General features: G+C 42.9%; 1 protein-coding gene across 2 annotated transcripts in view; it reads right to left on the bottom strand.

Annotated features, from left to right (window-relative positions):
* The window catches only part of TRAF1 (TNF receptor associated factor 1), a 30,531-nt gene extending 13,814 nt beyond the window's left edge, over positions 1-16,717 (bottom strand). Inside the window, exons 1-5 of one of the 2 annotated variants that reach the window (XM_040324051.1) lie at positions 16,285-16,717; positions 13,541-13,625; positions 13,226-13,324; positions 3,449-3,610; positions 1,521-1,592 (exon numbers count right to left, since the gene is read on the bottom strand). In XM_040324051.1, coding sequence (XP_040179985.1) covers positions 1,521-1,592; positions 3,449-3,610; positions 13,226-13,324; positions 13,541-13,625; positions 16,285-16,478 — 612 coding nt within the window. In that variant the 5' untranslated portion in view covers positions 16,479-16,717. The remainder of the gene's footprint in view (positions 1-1,520; positions 1,593-3,448; positions 3,611-13,225; positions 13,325-13,540; positions 13,626-16,284) is intronic. The other variant, XM_040324052.1, reaches the window with a different exon arrangement.
* Between the last annotated feature and the right edge of the window lie 4,612 nt (positions 16,718-21,329).

Here is a 21,329-nt window from a genome sequence, read left to right as displayed (position 1 = left end):
GCACTTTAAATCACTATTATATTGTTGACCTTATAGTTAATATATTGTTTCAAGCTAGAATTTGGAATTTATTTATCACCTACTATTAGTGCCCCCTTATTATTATACACCCCCCACATTGCTAAAGTTGTTTTCACACCACTTTAGGGAAGCAGCTTCTTTAATATATTTATATTTTATTACCATAGCGTGGAGTTCTCTATTTATTCATTGATATATCTCTTGCAGACTCTCGAGGGAAAATCTTTAGGCTCCATGCACACTTAAGCTCATGAACGTTCGTTTTATGGGAATTTGGGCATTTTTTTTTAACAGCCCATAAACCCCACTCTATGTTATTCTATGCGTCCATGCACACATGGAAGTTTTTGGACATTTATCAACAGTGAAGGTAATGGGCTGTTTTCTGCACGCCCTAAAATCGCGTCCAGGGGTCGTTTTTCTGACCACAAATAACGCCAAATGCTCATAAACGCTGATAAACAACGATAAATGCTCAAAAACGTGGCTCGCCACCGTTTTTTAAAGTTTTTGATCCATTGAAAAAAACGCTAATGCAGAAAACGCTAATAAACTTTTAAAATTTTTAAAAGACTCACTGCAAAGCTACTGGCGTTTTTATAACATTATTTTAACGTCCAGTGTGCATGGAGCCTTATGTCCTGTACACACGACCGGTTTTCCTGACATGCCAAAACCCAACGTTTTTCCCGACGTGATTCCTCTAAAGCCTGCCTTGCATACACACGGTCATTAAAAAAAAATGCTCGACCAACGTGCGGTGACGTCCAACGGCACTATAAAGGGGACGTTCCATTTAAATGGCACCACCCTTTCGGCTGCTTTTGCCGATCCTCGTGTTAGTAAAAGTTTGGTGAGAGATGATTCGCACTTTTCATGCGCTGCATTAAACGAGGCAATAATTTACAGCGTGACGAATGTGCTATCTCCATTACGAACGCTAGTTTTTCCAGAATGAGCGCTCCAGTCTCATACTTGATTCTAAGCATGCACGTTTTTTCCCCTCGGAAAAGCATACACTCGAGCGGTTTTCGCAACGAGAAAAAGACTGACGGGAAACACGATGGGAAAAAATAGAGCAGATTCTAATTTTTTTTTTAATTTTTGCGGGCAGTTTTTTTTGCGGGCAAGTTTTTCTCGTCGGGAAAACTGCTATGGGGCATACACACGACCGGTTTTCCCGACCAATCAAAAAATTGCAGTTTTCTCGTCAGGAAAACCGGTCGTGTGTACGAGGCATTAAACTTGACTTTTAGTTCAGTTGTTCAGAATAGTTAGCTGTGGGAGTTAATAGAAAATCATTCTGTTAGTAAATGAATGGCGTTTGGCATTAGATCTACATAGCAGAAGTAGCATTGAAAATACATGGACTTTAACTTTAAAAAAAATCCTTGCAATAAATAATAACTGGCTTTAGAAGGATTTTCTAAACAAAAGTAAAGAATCATTTTCAGTTCCTTATTAGAAGTTTTTGTCTAAAATGCAGAATTGTGTCCTACCTTCCCCTTTGCCAGCATTCCAATTTTCTTCTGCATTTGATCATCTAGGGAACATTTTTCACATTTGTGTTTCTGAAAAGAAGCATATTTCCTGATTGTAAATACACATTATGTAACTATTTGTAAAGTGCACCCACACAACAGTCAGTCCTGGAACCTGCCTGTTTGTTTTTTGTTTTTCCTTTTTGAAATGGAAGTCTTTCCAGATTTTGTAATTGCTTGGCTTATGGGTTAAGTGTGTTTATTTTTTGTATGTTCCAGGTGGAAACGTCTAACCTTATGCTGCGTACACACGATAGGTTAGTCTGATGAAAACGGTCTGATGGTCGTGTGTGGGCCCCATCAGTTATTTATCCATAGGTTAAAAAATTGGGAACTTGTTTTAAAATGATCTGATGGATAAAAAACCTATAGAAAAAAACAATCGTCTGTGGGTACGTCCATCGGATAAAAATCCACGCATGCTCAGAATAAAGTCGACGCATGCTTGGAAGCATTGAACTTCGTTTTTTTTCAGCACGTCGTTGTGTTTTACGTCACCGCGTTCTGACACGATCGGTTTTTTAACTGATGGTGTGTAGGCACGACTGATCATCAGTCAGCTTCATCGGATAACTGATGGAAAAATCCATCAGACCGTTTTCATCAGACTAACCTATCGTGTGTACAGGGCATAAGACGTAACCCAGCTTTAGTTATTTCCAGGGTCATAAATACCTTTCTGAAAGATTTTAATGTCCCATGTTGTGAACGATACTGCTTTCGCTTTTGATAGACAAAAGTGTCACAGATCCTCTATGGGAATAAATAAAAACGAGACCAAAAAGGGTACATTTTCTTCAGCTAGAGAGCCATATATTATATTTGTGTTTAGTGTATGTTAACTAATGTATATTTTATATACTAGTAATTTATTATAACTGTCTATCTATGTGATATGTATTATACGTACATAAATATTCACACCATACATGTAATATAAGTGTATATTTATATACTTAATTATACTCTGTGTGATTATTTCTCTTTCAATATTTTTTATTGCAAAGTTTTAAGCATTATACAAAAACTTAAACAATGTCAAATAGAAGATGCATCCTCCAAAGTGATCAGAGACCCTGTGAAGCTAAGCACAGAATGGGGTCTGTTATTTTTATTGTTTTCCCCCAAGATTCCCACAACTTTCACCCAAGTTTCAATATTTGTATTGAAGCAGTTATAATGGTTAAACAAACAACAATAGTGCCAGAGACGCAAGTGAATACGAGTGATACTTAGAGAAAATGTACATACGTCGTGGCAAGGAGTCTAAAGCCCCATAAACACGATCGTAATTTCCGATGGAAAAAGTCAGACGGACTTTTTCCATCGGAAATTCCGACCGTGTGTATGCCCCATCGGAAATTCTGATGAATTCCATTGGAGTTTACATAGAGAACATGTTCTCTTTTCCTCCGATGGAATTCCGTCAGAATTCCGATGTGAATTTTATCTGACAAAGGCCTGATCGTGTGTACAGGGCATAAGAAATGTGACAAAGTAATGAATAGAATTAATCCTGTGGATGGAGAAGACGGGGGCAAAAAGCCTCCAAAAACAATATTAGTCCAGCAATCAGGAAATATAATGCCATTTGGTTAACCAGGACAGAAGGTCCTAAACAATACTCAGGGGGAGAACCCAAGTATTGCATAAAGGAAACGAGAAAAAAAAGTAGAAAGAAGGCAGAAGGGAGAGAGGGGGAAAAAAGAGGAGACATTTTCTAACTGAAACATATGTGCTAATATGTAAATCTTGAATTAAATTGATAAATAGACTCCATAGTGTTATTGATTATACCTGTTTAGACCTTATACCTGTATACCTGTAAATGTGTAACTACATACTGTATACTGTATATTTGTGCTCTGTATATGTATTATTCTTACCAGGGAATCAGTACTGAAGATTCTCAGGGAGCATTTGGGGCAGACTGTTGTATTATTGACACATTCGGTCTCTAAGTGGTCGGCAAGGTGTCTCCGCTGAACTGTCTGTCCGCAGCCAGTGTGGCACAGAATTTGGGCATAGTCACAGAGGATTTGGTGATCCTACAAGATGTAAAAATCTGATATCATCTTATCATCTTATCATTTCACAAACACTCTAAGGGGGCAGGGATTTTGTTAAGTGCCAGTCAGATGCCCTCTCCTTAGAATGATATTACAGTATACTGGAGCAGTGATTGGCTGTCCTGTCGAATGTTGACATACACAGGAAGATGTGCTAAGCTAGCCATACACACAAAGATTTCTCTAGCCACACCGAACAACATGAATGGGGAACCCGTGCTGTCAGCAATTGTATTTTAGAAGCTGTGACAATTGCAGTTGCCGTAAATGTATGAACAGTGACTGTGATAGGATGCAGTCACTGTTCAGCTGACAATTTCCCACCTGGCTCCTTGGATTTTTCTATCAAAATTTGTCGATCTAGGTAGGGCAGACAGGGTCAAATTTTGGCTGATTTAGCAAGAATCAGCTGAAATTCCCACAATGTATGGCCACTTGGGCCTGGGCACGCTCAACATACAAATACTTACAAAGGTGCCCAAGCCCTTTTCAGTCTGATAGTTTGGTAAACAGACTGTTTAATACTCAGATCTTATTCAATAAACAGTTGATAGAGGACATTTCTGTTACTTGCACTTTGTTCTTGGATCCAAATACGGAGGAAACAGAGTGACGGGTTGGGAAATTCCCCTTTGCTTCTACATAACTCTGGTGTGTAGCGTAACATATTTTTTTTGGCACATGAAAAGTATCTCAATGTGGACAATTAGAATTTTACATTTCTGATTTGCAAATACAAGCATAACATTTGACTGACTATAAACCGATTGTAGACTGATTTTAAAGTATAACTAAAGAGGGGGTTAAAACCACTGAGTTTTTAGCGCTGTTTGTTCTTCAGTTAGGGAGATTCACATTTTCAAATTTTCTTGATCACCAAAGTCATCAGGAATAACAGAATACAAAATAAAATGTATAAATATTGCGCCAACACTATAGATGTACTAGCTGCCAACACAACAAAAACACTAGTTTGTAAAAAGAATAAATAATAAAAGTGTGGCGCTTCTAAATGTGATCTCAAAAGATAAGTGTAACCCCACCTATGATAATGTGAAAACTTTACAAAAATGTGTTACTTCTTATAAAGAAAGTGCAAAAAAATCCTTCAAAACACAAAATTGTGTGCAACAAAAAAATATATGCAATAAAATTATATCAATATGTTTTTTTTAATTGCTGTGTGTTTGGCTGTAAGGAACTTTTTTTTATCAAAATACATTTTACAAAAGTTTTTTACATTATGAGGAGGCATCTCTTTCCCTTTTTTCATTTATAACATACCATCATTGGTGAGGCGGCAAAACTCCTTGGAACTCTCCTACCAAAAGTCGTGCCTGTGATTGATTGCTGCACGTATTGGATAGTATAGGAAATATAGCATCGATCCATTAAGGAGGAATTCGAATGATCCATTCAGGATTTCCGCTGAAGCATTGGTTTGGCTTCCCACGCTTGTAAGATCCACTGCCGTACGGCGGTTGGATCCACGCGGTCTGGTAAGCGTACCCATCTTTTTTCTATCCCTTATTCGGAAGGTGGAGGCACTCCCGGGTGTTTTACAACTTACGCTGTTTCTTTCCTCAAGTTGAAAGACTGTTGAAACACTTAGGCCCCGTACACACGGTCGGTTTGGTCCGATGAGAATGAACCGAAGTTCATCGGACCAAACCGGCCGTGTGTATAGGCTATCGGTCTGGTTTCCTTCGGTCCAAAATTTCTAAACATGCTTCAAAACCGAACCGATGGACTGCTGCCCCATCGGACCAAACCGATGGTTAGTACAGAAAAGCATCGGTTCAAAACCTGCGCATGCTCAGAATCAAGTCGATGCATGCTTGGAAGCATTGAACTTCGTTTTATTCAGCACGTCGTGTGTTTGACGTCACCGCGTTCTGACCCGATCGGATTTTTGACAGACGGTGTGTACACATATCAGGCCGTACGGCCACTTCAGAGGTGAACCGATGAAAACGGTCCGACGGGCCAGTCTCATCGGTTTGATCCGACTGTGTGTACAGGGCCTTACAGCTCTGATGAGTTTATTTGCTCATCAGCCTTGAAGAGACACAACATCGATTTTTCTATGGACAATCACTGTATTTATTATATGCAGTTCTGATTTTTGATATGTGATTTGAAGTTCACTCTTATATACAGTTCTGACTCTAGATGTCATTTTATTGCATATATTATTTTGTTGCACACAATTTTGTGTTTTGAAGGAATTTTTTGCACTTCCTTTATAAGAAGTAACACATTTTTTGTAAACTTTTCACATTATCATAGGTGGGGTAACAACCTTACACTATTATATTTTTAGATCATGTTTAGAAGCGCCACACTTTTATTATTTAAAGCGGAGGTTCACCCTAATAGCATGTATATCTGACCAACTCCCTTATAGTCGTAACAAGTACTGTCCGCAATTAGTTTTTTTTTTTTATGCTTTACGTACCTTGTAATCTATTTTTTCAATCTACTTCTCGCCGCGGGAGTATGCGTTTCTATGCCATGGGGGATTGTCATCTGGGAGGTCGCCGAGATGATTGACGTCTGTTCGCCCTGGCAGATAAGGCCCCGCCCCCCGTATTGCGTAGGCGCGCACGAGTTACGGGGCTTCCGAAAAAAGCTAAACATGCGGAGATGTGAGTCGGCTCTATACGGCGCCTGTGCTCTGCATGTTCGGCTTTTTTTCGGAAGCCCCGTAACTCGTGCACGCCTATGCAATACGGGGGCGGGCCTTATCTGCCAGGGCGAACAGACGTCAATCATCTGGGCAACCTCCCAGATGACAATCCCCCTAGGCATAGAAACGCCTACTCCCATGGGGAGAAGTAGATTGAAAAAATTGATTACAAGGTATGTAAAGCATAATAAAAAAAAAGGAATTGCGGACAGTACTTGTTTTACGACTATAAGGGAGTTGGTCAGATATACATGCTATTAGGGTGAACCTCCGCTTTAAGGTTAATACAAAATGTCAGTTGCCACCATCTTCCAATAGGAACACTTATTCCTGTGACAACTGTCCAAGGGGATTTCTGTCACATTAAAAATAAAAATCCTCTCACTTCCCGTTGGGAAAATACCTAATGAGACTCAGATTGCAAAAAAAACAAAAGACAGTGGTTTTAACCCTCCCCTCGCTTTTTCCCCTTCACTTCCTTCTCTCACATGAGACTCAGGCAGAAGCGGGAGCCATAAATTCCTGCTGCTGTCAATCAAATCCTGTGAGGCGGGAGCTGGGGGGGGGGCTGAGCCATTCTGTGACTAAAGATGCACACAGCCTGGCTCAAGAGCATGCCTGCACGGGTGCCCCCATAGTTATAGGATTGCTATGGAAGCAACCAAATGAAAAAGGAGCAAAGATAGACATCGGGGGGCATGCAGAAGAGGAGGCAATGGACAAAAAGCAATATTGTTGCACAGAACAGGTAAGTATAACCTCTTTTCTATTTTAATAAACAAACTGAGGCTTTAATATCACTTTAAATTGCATAGTCTGTTCTATTCATCTGCCTGATTATCTGACTGTAATCTTATCTGTGCACAATTCATCCATCATAATATCATATTTATCAACATTTCAGTGTCATGGTGTCATGCCTGGCTCCCCTGTCTTGATAGAACAACAGAGAAGAGCTTCCCTGACAACAAATTTCAATTTATAGAACTACAGACATACAGTATAGGCAGGTTCAGGTTCTCCTTGAGGCTGTAGATGGCATGAGCTATTGATATAAGAGGAGAGAGTCAGATCAGGAAACTGTCTCCTTTTGGACTGCATCAAGGCCTCAGAGAAGCCGGCTGTCCGTCTGGATGCTGAAACCTCTTAAGACATCCGGCAGCCATCTTGACTAAGAACCTTATATATATCTCCTGAGCCATTCCGCTGTGCCTGGAGATAGTTCTAGAGCAGATAAAGCCCACTGGGTAGGTAAAGTAATTAGTGCAAGGAGAGGTTCCTGGCGAATAGGGTCAAACCAAGGACTACACCTGCCGAGAGGAACATTCTGGTATTTAGAATAGCCACATGGGGCTTTCCTTAGCAACTGTACAGTGCTGTCCGGTGCACCACAAATCGCAAACCATTCTAGCGAAAGCCGTCTATCGGTTGTACATGCCCCAAGCCTGGTAATACTAGTTGCTTTGCCTTTTATCAGTGCCTACAAGAACTGTCATCATTCATTTCTGGTAGCTTATCAATGCAATATACCAGTTTTGGACAGGGTGATCAGCAGTATTGGGGTTCTACACGGGACAGTTCTTTCTCTCTTTCTTTTTACTGTGGATACAATTATCTTGGGATGCACATAGACAATAAGCCGGACTGAGGCAAGATCACTGAGGTGCTTTATAGCAGAGGTCGTCAACGCCCGGACCGCGGCCCAAAGCCGGGCCGCAACGCCTCTCTAGCCAGGCCGCAACGCTGAGGACTCTGTCCGGGCCGTACCGCCGATATATCCGGGCCACGGACATAATGCAAGCTGCCCGAGTAGAGAGATGGCGTCATTTCTCTGCACTACGCAGAGGCGCGCCGATGTCCCGCCCTAACATACGTGGCTGTAAGGCTACGCTACACAGCGTCGCAGCCACCCGATAAGAGCAGAGAGAGAATTACGTCATCTCTCCGCCCTCCCCCTCTATGCATTCCCGCAAGCGAACGGCTCCCCTCACATTCCCGCCCTGAGACTGTAAGTACAGTGGGCACTGCGGAGGGACATGTATATTGTTTTATACTGGGGCATTTATTAACTTTTTTTTTATACTGGGACATTTATAAAAAAAAATTATACTGGGACATCTAGTATAAAAAAAATATTAAATGTCCCATTATAAAAAACACGATTAAATATTTTTTTTATACTGGGACATTTAATAATTTTTTTATACTGGGACATTTAATCTTTTTTTTACTGGGACATTTAATAATATTTTTACACTGGGACATTTAGGGCTGGTTCACACTGAACCGATGTCAGAGTTCGGATGTGATTTGCACCGCACTGCAGTGCACATCACATGCGATCTCTGTGCGATGCGATTTCAGCCATACAAATTGTATGTCTGAATTCACATCAAACTCGCCACAGGACCCTTTTTTTTTTTTTTCCGTAGCAGAAACGGATCGCATGCAATCCGATTCCTGTCCGAGTTTGCAGATCGCACTGCAATATGCAAACTGATTTGGGGGTGTTGTTAACTTTTAAATGACACTCCCAGCAGTTCGCATAGGGCAATGTGAACTGCCGCCGCAAAACCTGTGATGCGGGAAACCCACAATGGATTTGCAGGGTTCCCGCACTAACCGCTAATGCAACACATCGCGATTCCTCCTACCGGGCCTTGGAAAAATATTCTTCCACAAACCTGTGCTTGGTGCCAAAAAAGTTGGGGACCACTGCTTTATAGGAAGGGCCAGAGCCGCCTCTATTTTTTGAGGAGACTGAGGTCTTTTAACATCTGTCAAACAATGCTTAAGATGTTTTATGAGTCTGTTTTGGCCAGCACTCTCCTCTACGCAGTGGTATGCTGGGGAAGCAGGCTAATTAGAGTGGCTGACACCAATAAACTCAACAAACTGGTTCGGAAAGCCAGTAATGTTGTTGGATTGGAGCTGGAGTCTTTAACAGCAGTGTTGGAGAGAAGAATGTTGTTTAAGGTACGTTCAATCTTGGACAACTCCTCACACCCACTCCACAATACGCTGGTTAGTCTGCAGAATACCATCAGTGACAGATTGTTACAACCACAATGCACCACAGAGCGGCACAGGGAATCATTTTTGCCTGTGGCCATCAAGCTATAGAATTATTCCCTGTGAGAGCTGGAGGTGAAGATGTAAATATGGTTTACGATCAGTATTTTTATGTATGCGCGCTATAGGCAACGGCACAGTCCCACTGAGCGTGCCGTTTCTGAAGGCGATCGTGCCATCACTAGGGGCTCCCGCGCGTGGGAGTGACGTCATCGCAGCTCCTGCCAGTCACATCGCCGGAGCCGCGATACCCCGGAAGTCACTCCGAGAGAGATGGCGGCGACGGAGGATAGGAACGTGGACCGTTGCGGGGGCTTCAATCTCAGGTAAGTAATTCATAATGAGCTAGTATGCTATGCTTGCAGGGTGTATTTTTATTTTTTTTCTTCAGAGAGTTTACTTCCTTTTTAATCTGTGTTATTTATTCTACATTGTATTTTAATTGTATGGATGGTTTATTAGAGTGTAGCTTTGAATACCGTATTTTCCGGCGTATAAGACAACTTTCTGGATGCAAAAAAATCCATCCAAAGTCGGGGGTCGTCTTATACGCCGGGTAAGGTCTCCGTGCTGCGAGCGTCCATGATTTAAAAGACGCTCCTTCTCCTCAGAGTGTTCTGTGATAGGCGGAACACAAATCTTCCCAGCAGCGCCTCTGTTCTGTGTTCCTCCTATCACAGATGCCTTCTCATCCTCGGACGAGGCGCTGCTGGGAAAATTTGTGTTCCGCCTAACACAGGACAGTCTGAGGAGAAGGCGCGTTATTTAAATCATTGACGCTCGCAGCACGGAGACTGTCACCGCGAGTGCAAGTGAGTGTTTGCAGTGATTGCACAGTGGGGGCAAGTTCAGGCACAGAAAGGGGGCAAGTTCAGGCACAGAGAGGGGGCAAGTTCAGGCACAGAGAGGGGGCAAGTTCAGGCACAGAGAGGGGGCAAGTTCAGGCACAGAGAGGGGGCAAGTTCAGGCACAGAGAGGGGGCAAGTTCAGGCACAGAGAGGGGCAAGTTCAGGCACAGTGAGGGGCAAGTTCAGGCACAGTGAGGGGCAAGTGATGGCACAGTGAGGGACAAGTGATGGCACAGTGGGGGCATGTCATGTAATGGCACAGTGAGGAATGTAATGTAATGGCACAGTGAGATATGAAAAAGCCTGTTTCTGTCAGCGGTTCTGGCTACCCCTCAGCTTCCAGAAAGACTAGTAGGAAGGGGGTAGTCTTATACGGTGAGTATATCCCAAAACCAACATTTTTCCTGGAAAATTAGGGGGTCGTCTTATACGCCCAGTCGTCTTATACGCCGGAAAATACGGTAGTTTTATTTAGTGCTAATGGCTGTTATTGGAAATTTTGTTATGTCCTTGTGTCTTGCTCTGTTCATTGTTCATTGTTGTAATCTTGTGTTGTCGTTGTTGTGTGTGTCATGTGTTGCAATCATTTTTCCTTTGGGATCAATAAAGTATTCTGAATCTGAATCTAAATAGTGAGAACTACATACCTAACACCCTGGGACACAGTATCGTTGGGACTGAGGTCCAAAAGGCCAGACTGTCCCAACAAACTGGCACAGTAGGCATCTATGTCTTAAAATAATTGCTCAGATTGGATAACCTTTTATACCTGGTAATGAACACACCTCTATCACAAAACTCTCTGGAGTTCAAGACAGTCATATGATGCAGACACTGAAATTTCTCCACAGCAACTGGTTTCGCGATGTTGACTTTACAAGTATTGTAAAGTCTTTTGATAAGTGCGAACATTTCCTGTACTTAAGGCCCGTAAACACAATCGGATTTTCCAACAGGAATTGTGTGATAACAGGCTGTTGTCGGAAAATCTGACCGTTTGTATGCTCCATCGGACAATTGTTGTCGGATGTTGGATAGCATGATTTAACATTTTCCGGCAACAAATGCGTGTTAGATTATCCGATCGTGTGTACACAAGTCCTTCAGCAAAACTCCAAAGTACAAACTGGCATGCTCAGAAGCAATGCTAACCATAACACAACATTAGTAGAAGTTGCCCAATGGGTGGCACTAAAGAGCTGAAAAACCACGTAGTTTCGTAGTTTGTTGGCCAACAATTCCTTGTCGTTTGTATGCAAGAGAAGTTCATGGCCAACGCCCTTCAGACAAAAGTCCTACACTTTGTCCGCAGAAAATCTGATCGTGTGTAACAGGCTTAACAGTGAATTTGTAGAGAAGCAGCTAACAAACATAGCAGGAAGAGATGGCAAAGGAATTATATTAAGGGGTTTCCAGTCATTGACCAAAACATGGATGAGCTTTTCTTTCCATGATGATGTGTTTATCCCAGATAGGGCATATAATGGGAATTACACCCAACATACAGATTGGGAGAACTGTGTAGCATTCATACATAGAGAATAGGAACAAATACTTAAGCCCTGTACACACGGCTGGGAATTTCGTCAGGAAAAAAACATTGGTTTTCCTGACGGGATTCCTGGCAAGCTTGCCTTGCCAAGCACTGTGTACAGACGGCCACTAAAAAGAACCGCCGTTCTTTTGAATGGCAAGAACGCGGTGACGTCATCGACTACGAAGAGTCGGCGCTCATCTCATTCGATGCCGTCGCCGCAATCTTTCTACACCCCACATTAACCTTGTATGCTATCGCGCATGCGTCGAAGTCTTATCGAGCATGTGTGGGTTTACCTAGGACAGGTAAGCATACAGACGACCGGTTTTCTCAACAGGAAACACTCTGCCGGGAAACCCGACAAGAAAATTGAGAGCAGGTTCTCTATTTTCCCGTCGGGATTCCCGTCTGTTTTTCTGACGGAAAAACTGCTAGGGAGCATACACATGGCCAGGATTCCTGGCCAAATGCTCTCCTGGCAGTTTTCCTGCCGGGAAAACCGGTCATGTGTACGAGGCTTAAGGCCTCGTACACACGATAGGTTAACCAGAGGACAACGGTCTGATGGACCGTTTTCATCGGTCCAAACCGATCGTGTGTAGGCCCCATAGGTTATTTAACCATAGGTTAAAAAAAGCCAACTTGCTTTAAAATTAACCTATGGATTCCTAACCGAGGGGAAAAAAAACGATCGTTAGTAGGCACGACCATCGGTTAAAAATCCACGCATTCTCAGAATCAAGTCGACGCATGCTTGGAAGCATTGAACTTTTTTTTTTTCAGCACGTCGTTGTGTTTTACGTCACCGCGTTCTGACACGATCGTTTTTTTAACTGATGGTGTGTAGGCACGATGGACCATCAGTCAGCTTCATCAGTTAAAATGTATAAGAAAGAACCGGGACGGCCGCACTCCAAAAATAAACATTTGTTCCTTTTAATAAAAACTGGTCACAACATGGATGTCACAGCAAAAAATCAGGAAAAAGGGCTAACGCGTTTCACACTCTCATACAGTGCTTATTCATAGCTGCTTCATCGGTCCTTCAGACCGTTGTCCTCTGGTTAACCTATCGTGTGTACGAGGCCTAAGAGTTACATCAGCATATTCAATAGGACAAAAGAAGTGGTCCTGTGCAGTGTCCATACATACAGAATAAGAACAGATACTGAAAACTACACTAAGCTCTGTTTACGTACGAGAAAAAAATGTGAGTTGGTCCCTTTGGAAATTTTCATTTGCAAAGTCGAAATCGGATGTTAAAAGTTGTGTACATACTATACTAAAACAAAAAGATCGTGCCTCGTATCAAATTTTTTTTTTCCGGTTTTCTCATAGTGTGTACGGCGCATTAGAGCACATACTGAGAATTATAAACAAGAAATGACATATTATTACAATGTAGAAATATATTACACAGCCGGAAATGAAATTAGTATAATACATACCTCGTAGTCTCGCAGCACTCCACTCCAGTTGCAGTTTGCTGTCACACAATGAACCTTGAGCTCCGAGATCTCCTTGTTGATAGCGGCATCACTGAATGCCTGAAATAAAATCAGATGAATACTAAGTTTGGGGAATTTCTCGCCTTTTACATTTAAAACCACAACAGAAAAGTCCCAATGTGTTAAACATAATGAAAGTATCACTTTTTTAGTTAAAGGGTAAGTCCACGCAAGTGATATTTCAGTTCTAGGTAGAGCTTGTTACACATTGTAGCAAAACTGTTGCGGGGGAGAAGGCGCATTGCTGTTACTCACCCTGTCTGCCGATAGGTAGCTGTCCTCAGTCAATGCTTCTGGGCCCCCTTGTTTACATTTGGGACAGATGGGACTTTCGTGGTTCCTGTTCAGAGAAACATACAGATGACAATTTTTTGTATGACTCTGATTATTTCCCTACCGTTAAAAGGGAATTTTGATTTACTTTTACAGTATATTGTGGGTGTTGCCTAAATGAAGCTAGAAGTAGTTATAAAATGAATTACACACTGTATATGTGTTGTTATCTGCAACCTTGAGTCCATCCATTATTTCTTAGTTGAAGCCCTTCTAAATCTATAGCATTCGCTCATGGAACACCAATTCCAAATTACTGCTAGACTGTAAGGCCTCGTACGGACCGTTTTCAGCGGACATGTCCGCCCGGAGATTTCTGTCTGATGGTTGTACAGAAATCCGCGCGTACACGATATGCGGGGACGTGACCGCGCAGTCCCCGCGACGATGACGCGGCAACGTGCGTGGCCCTGGAAGCTCAAAGCTTCCACGCATGCGTCGAATCACTTCGACGCATGCGAGGGATGGCGGCCGATCGGACATGTCAGGTGAGTCTGTACAGACGACCGAACACGTCCGACGGACAGGCTTCCAGCGGACATGTTTCTTAGCATGCTAAGAAACATTTGTCCGCTGGAAAACGGTCGGCTGGACAAATGTCCGCTGGAAACCTGTCCGGTCGGCCGTACACACGACCGAACATGTCTACTGAAACTGGTCCGCGGACCAGTTTCAGCAGACATGTTCGGTCGTGTGTACGGGGCCTAAGTGAAAGCATCATAATCGGAAATGTTTTTCTGTTCCTAAACACTAAAATTAGGGCATTATAGCAGCCAATTGTCTGCCCACCAACATGCATGAAGAGTGTTGATTTGATGGAAACCTAAAACCTACCGCATGTGGTGCTTTTTATGCCATAATTACTGCATAATTGAAGAGCTCCTAAAGATCTACAGAACATTGGAAATCCTCCATTGAGTGATCTGAGCTCTCAATTTTGGAAATCTTTTTATGTAAACAAGTGTGTTAGAGCCCATTCACACAGGGGTAACACGACTCTTTGGAGGCCTGTGGTAGTTCTATCATAGGCCTCATTTAAAGTCCCAACCCTATCCCCCCCCCTTGTTTTTGAACACTATCCAGGGATGGAGATGCGTTTTAGGAGAGCCTCCACAGATCTACCACCGACCAATTGAATTATGCATTGTCGTTCTTTGACTAGCTGACCCAGTTTGAGTTGGTCTGCTTTCAGTTTGGTGGTATTTTGGTTTGGTATGTTTTTTGTTCCACTCCTACTTTTCTTTTGATTTCCAGTGCCCTCTTTTGCTAGACCAACCTTAGGTAGGGGCAGGTTTTAGGTTATCACCTGCCCCCTATCTATTGATTAGCACGCCTGTGCTCCTTTTCAGGAGACCTTAAAATTCATAGGTAGGACCTGCAGCTTTACAGAGTGCCTTGTCGCTGGCCTGCAGCTTCCCAGGTATCTGCAGATACGTGCAACTAAACCTCTGTTTTTATTTACATACATTTAGACAGATTAATTTGGTTTAGTGCTTTTTTGGTTTACAACTTTGAGCCTGGCTAATATGGAAACATTTTTTATATTCCATATATATATTTAATTGCATACTGCTAAAAACGCATCTCATCTAAAGTCCCAACCCTTTTTTGTATCCTTTTACAGGGATGGAGGCCTGTAGTAGTTCTATCATAGGCCTCATTTAAAGTCCCAACCCTATCCCCCCCTTGTTTTTGAACACGACTCTTTGGAAGCGACCTGAGCCCGCACCACAGCGCGACATGGGGCGACTTACAAGGTGACTTCAAGTCGCCTCCAAGACAGGAGGCTTTCCAGTGGCTAATCAAGCTTGAATCAGCTCTGTGGGAGGGAGGGGTTTGCCCTAAAAACAATTTTCACTTCCTGAAAAGTCGCTGCAGTAAAGACAGTGATCCGACTTCTGAGGCGACTTCCATTGAAATCAATGGATACAAGTCGCCTAGAAGTCGGATTGAAGTAGTACAGGAACCTTTTCTGAAGTCAGCGTGACTTCAGTAGTGTACATTAAGACGGCTCCCATTCAATTCCATTAATTTTCTCGACCGCGCGACTTGGGGCGACTTCAAGTCGGATCCCAAGTTGCCCCTGTGTGAATGGGCTCTTAAGCAACAGCTCCACTGAACATCAGTGATCACAGGAACAAATGCCTAGGCTTCTGGTCATATGACCAGAACAGGAGGAAACGTGGAGCAAACTATCCCCCCCCCCACCCAAATATAAAAACTTTAGTTAGCTATTGCTCTTCATTTAGCCATCCCATCAAGAATGATTACATCATAATAATATTAAAGGACCAGTCCATCCGAAAGTGATATTTTAGTTATCAGTGAAGCCTGGTGGGCTGAGTCAGCCTTTTGCTTCTTCTAGGACTAGGTCTTCTAGGACTAGGTCTTCTAGGTCTAGGTCTTGGACACTATAACAGTGAGCCCTTCCTCTTTGCCACACAGCATAAAGTGTACAGGAACATCAGGGTTGGTGTAGGGCAGGGATCTCTAAAATACAGCCCTCCAGCTGTTGCTGAACTCCACGTCCCATGAGGCATTGTAAAACGCTGACATTCACAGACATAACTAGGCATGATGGGAATTGTAGTTCCTGAACAACAGGAGGGCCATAGTTTGGAGACCCCTGGTGTAGGGGAAACAGACAGACCACATTTATGACTGACCTGATAATCCAGGCCAGACACGGTGTGCAGTATCGGTGTCCGCACAACGTCTGCTGCGCCTTCTTCAGGACATTGTTACAGTTGCAGCACAGGTATTTGTTTCCAGGTGCAAGGTCGCAGATACTGGTGGGGTAGCCGGATACAAACACGTTCTCATCTGGCAAAGAAGATGCACCACTCTTTAGTTTCGCCATGGTATAAGATTTCCAGAAGGCCACCGGCTGCTGCGTCTCTCTCTCCTTCTTCTGTGTGAATACTTTGAGATGTCACACAAGACTTAATACCTGCGAGTTGTGACGGCACCCTCCCAGTCAGTGTTCTGTACTGGGGAAACCAGCTAGAAATTCCCCTGATTACTTCACTCACTGACTGACGAGTGTGATTTCCCCAGACGCCTTACTCGGTACACTCCACACTCTAACAGGAAGTAAGCACACAGCAAATGACAAGCTGAAGTTTTGTGACTTTTACACACATTGTGCTGGAGGGAAGGAATATGTAGCAGTCTGCCGATTATCAATTATATTGGGAGGGGATTGACACAGGTGCACTTTACTTACATGGGGAAATCTAGGACAGTTTTTTTTATTACTCTGTATTATGTAGAAATCGTGCGAGTTCAGCTGAACTCGCACGGCTTCACTCCCGTAGCCCAGTGTGAACCTGGGCTACGGCCTATATATATATATATATATATATATATATATATATATATATATATATATATACACACATATATATATATATATATATACACACACACAGTATCTCACAAAAGTGAGTACACCCTTCACATGTTTGTAAATATTTTATTATATCTTTTCATGTGACAACACTAAAGAAATTACACTTTGCTACAATGTAAATTAGTGAGCGTACATTTTGAATAAAGGCCCATACACACGATCAGACATTTTGACAACAAACCTCCGATGGACCTGTTTTTGCAGACAAACTTTCTGGCAACAAATGTCCTACGTTGGCTAATCCGATCGTGTGTACACAAGTCCATCGGAATAAAGTCCAAAGTACAAACACGCATGCTCAGATCCAATGTTAAAGATCAGACAACAATAGCAGAAGTTGCCCAAAGGGTTTGCGTACGTCTATTACGTCACTACGTTCGTGTTTGTTGGCTGAAAAAGTCCTGCCGCGTGTATGCATACCAAAGTTCACGAACAACGGCCTTTGAAGCAAAATCCACGGGCAGGCCGTTGGAAGTCAGATCGTGTGTATGAGGCTTTACAGTGTAAATCTGTCCCCTCAAAATAACTCAACACACAGCCATTAATGTCTAAACCGCTGGCAACAAAAATTTGTGAAAATGTCCAAATTGGGCCCAATTAGCCATTTTCCCTACCCTGTGTCATGTGACTCGTTAGTGTTACAAGGCCTCAGGTGTGAATGGGGAGCAGGTGTGTTACTTTTGGTGTTATCACTCTCACTCACTCATGCTGGTCACTGGAAGTTCAACATGGCACCTCATGGCAAAGAACTCTCTGAGGATCTCAAAAAAGGAATTGCTGCTCTACATAAAGATGGCCTAGGCAGGCTATAAGAAGATTGCCAAGACCCTAAAACTGAGCTGCAGCACGGTGGCAAAGACCATGCAGCAGTTTAATAGGACAAGTTCCACTCAGAACAGGGCTTGCCATAGTCTATCAAAGAAGTTGAGTGCACATGCTCAGTGTTATATCCAGAGGTTGTCTTTGCAAAATGGACGCATGAGTACTGCCAGCATTGCTGCACAGGTTGAAGGGGTGGGTGGTCAGCTAAGTCTCTATGAGCTTGCCACATCTTACCACTGGGATTTTTGCCTATTCCTCCTTGCAAAACTGCTCCAGCTCCTTCAAGTTGGATGGTTTGCGCTTGTGAACAGCAATCTTTAAATCTGACCACAGATTTTCTATTGGATTGAGGTCTGGGCTTTGACTAGGCCATTCCAACACATTTACATGTCTCACCTTAAACCACTCAAGTGTTGCTTTAGCAGTGTTTTTTTGGTCATTGTCCAGCTGGAAGGTGAACCTTCATCCTTGCCTCAAATCACACACAGAGTGGTGATTACAGGTTTTGCGCAAGAATATCCCTATATTTAGCACCATCCATCTTTCCCTCAACTCTAACCCAGTCCCGACTGCTAAAAAACATGGTGTTTTTTGGGTGATGTGATGTGTTGGGTTTGCGCCAGACATAGCGTTTTCTTTGATGGCCAAAAAGTTAAACTTTATTCTCATCCGACCAGAGCACCTTCCTCCATACATTTTGGGAGTTTCCCACATGCCTTTTTCGCAAACGCGAAATGTGCCATTTTGTTTTTTGCTGAAACTCTGCCATAATGCCCAACTCTATAGAGCGTACGGCTTATTGTCGTCCTATGTACAGATACTCCAGTCTCTGCTGTGGAACTCTGCAGCTCCTCCAGGGTTACCTTAGGTCTCTGATTAATGCCCTCCTTGCCCGGTCCGTACCCTAGTCTTTTACTCCCCTCTTCCTCTCCCTTCCTTTCATCTCCTTTCCCATTCTTCCTTTTTAGTTCATGAGGCCACCAGGCGTCCGCCTGGGTGGGATGGTTACATGGTTAACTTCTAGCATTGTTATATAGTATATCGCTGATAATATACTTATCAAATATATGGTGTGATAGAAACCAGCACTTAAATTTCTGCATAGACGTTTTCTATCGATATTTTGTGCAGCTAGTTCTAGAATAGAGGTTCTGGACTGAGATATCAATCTTCCAAATATTATGATTCTTGGAATCTATAGGACTTGAGTATATCTATTTACTTTATTTTGTTTTCTCTTTTTGTATTATTGAATATTCAATTTAACCCTGTCTACACTGTAGAAGGAATGGATAATAGAGCAGCAACAAAGAAATAGGTTTCACAGCAGTTATCATCTACAGTCCAGGTTACAAATGCCACCACCATGATTAACTTCTGTGTGCACGCTGGTTGTTGGTAGCCTTAACCTATGCTATTGAATCCACTGCCTTCTACTGTCAGCTGCTAGTATCACACTGTAGTGTATACTGTAATTACCGGTATGTATGACACTTCCTGACTCTAAAGTTGTTGGGAAAAGATCCTGGAAGGTGGAAGTGGAAGGAGGGAAGGTCTCAGTCACATGTCCTGTCTATGCCAATAATACCAGATCAGAAGATAAGATTATTGCCAGATAACTAGGCCTTCATTCCAGGCTGTTTAGGTAACATCTGGATGGTCTGTTGCAGTGGCCCCTGAGGATGGTGCAGCATCTGTCTTTGTGTCAAACATTCATCTGGAGGTAACTATATATACCCGAGTACAGGGGTCGACAAATCCCGGGCGCCAGGTCGCCATGGCGACTAGAAATGGGGTCCTGGCGACTTGGCTTGGAAGGGGGGGCAAAAAAAAAAAAAAAAAAAAAAAATTTTTTTTTTTTTTTTGTGAGCTGGCACCATCTGGTGGTGAGCCGTTGGTATTACAAGTTATTACCACCAGATGTGAGCTGGCGCCATCTGGTGGTGGCCGTTGGTATTACAAGTTAAGCATTACAAGTTAAACAGCAATTCTAATGTAATTTTTCACTATTTTCACTGCCATCTTCTTCCCTCTAATTAGAACCCCCAAACATTATATATATTTTTTATTCTAACACCCTAGAGAATAAAATGGCGATCGTTGCAATACTTTCTGTCATGCCGTATTTGCGCAGCGGTCTTGCAAGCGCACTTTTTTGGGGAAAAAATTACACTTTTTTTAATAAAAAAATAAGACAACAGTAAAATTATCCCCATTTTTTTTAATAGTATGAAAGATAATGTTACGCTGAGTAAATTGATACCCAACATGTCACGCTTCAAAATTACGTCCGCTCGTGGAAGGGCGTCAAACTTTTACCCTTTAAAATCTCCATAGGCGACGTTTAAAAAACTCTACAGGTTGCATGTTTTGAGTTAGAGGAGGTCTAGGGCTAGAATTATTGCTCTCGCGCTACCAATCGTGGCGATACCTTACATGTGTGGTTTGAACACCGTTTACATATGCGGTCGCTGCTCACGTATGTGTTTGCTTCTGCGCGCAAGCTCGTCGCGACGGGGCGCGTTTTCTGGCTCCTAACTTTTTTAGCTGGCTCCTAGATTCCAAGCAAATTTGTCAACCCCTGCCCGAGTATATGTGCACAATTCCATTGGGGCGCCTATCTGGCCCTATGCTGATAATATCTGTTTGTACTTTAAAGGGGTTGTAAAGGTACAATTTGTTTCCCCTAAATAGCTTCCTTTAACTTAGTGCAGTCCTCCTTCACTTACCTCATCCTCCGATTTTGCTTTTAAATGTCCTTGGGCCAGATTCACGTAGAATCGCGGCGGCGTAACGTATCGTAGATACGTTACACCGCCGCACGTTTTCATCGCAAGTGCCTGATTCACAAAGCACTTGCATGAAAACTTACGCCGGCGGCCTCCGGCGTAAGCCCGCGTAATTCAAAGGGGCGCGTGCCATTTAAATTAGGCGCGCTCCCGCGCCGGACCTACTGTGCATGCTCCGTTTTGAAATTCCTGCTGTGCTTTGCGCGAAGTGACGTCATTTTTTCGAACGGCGACGTGCGTAGCGTACTTTTGTATTCCCGGACGTTTTACGCAAGAACAAATTTTTTTTACATTTTGACGCGGGAACGACAGCCATACTTTATACAGCACATACGTGTGCTGTGTAAAGTTAGGGCAGCTAAAACGACGACTAACTTTGCGACGGGAAACTAGACTAGCAGCGACGTAGCGAACGCGAAAAACCGTTGTGGATCGCCGTAACTACTAATTTCCATACCCGACGCTGGTTTACGACGCAAACTCCCCCCAGCGGCGGCCGAGGTATTGTATCCTAAGATCTGACAGTGTAATTCAATTACACCTGTCGGATCTTAAGGCTAACTATGCGTAACTGATTCTATGAATCAGTCGCATAGTTAGGAAGACCCTAAAACAGAGATACGACGGCGTATCAGGAGATACGCCGTCGTATCTCTTTTGTGAATCTGGGCCCTTATTTCTTCTGAGA

This window comes from Rana temporaria, chromosome 9 (assembly GCF_905171775.1).
Source record: "Rana temporaria chromosome 9, aRanTem1.1, whole genome shotgun sequence".
Taxonomy (NCBI): Eukaryota; Metazoa; Chordata; class Amphibia; order Anura; family Ranidae; genus Rana; species Rana temporaria.
Note: the sequence above shows the minus strand (reverse complement) of the source record. Positions and strands in the feature narration are given on the sequence as shown.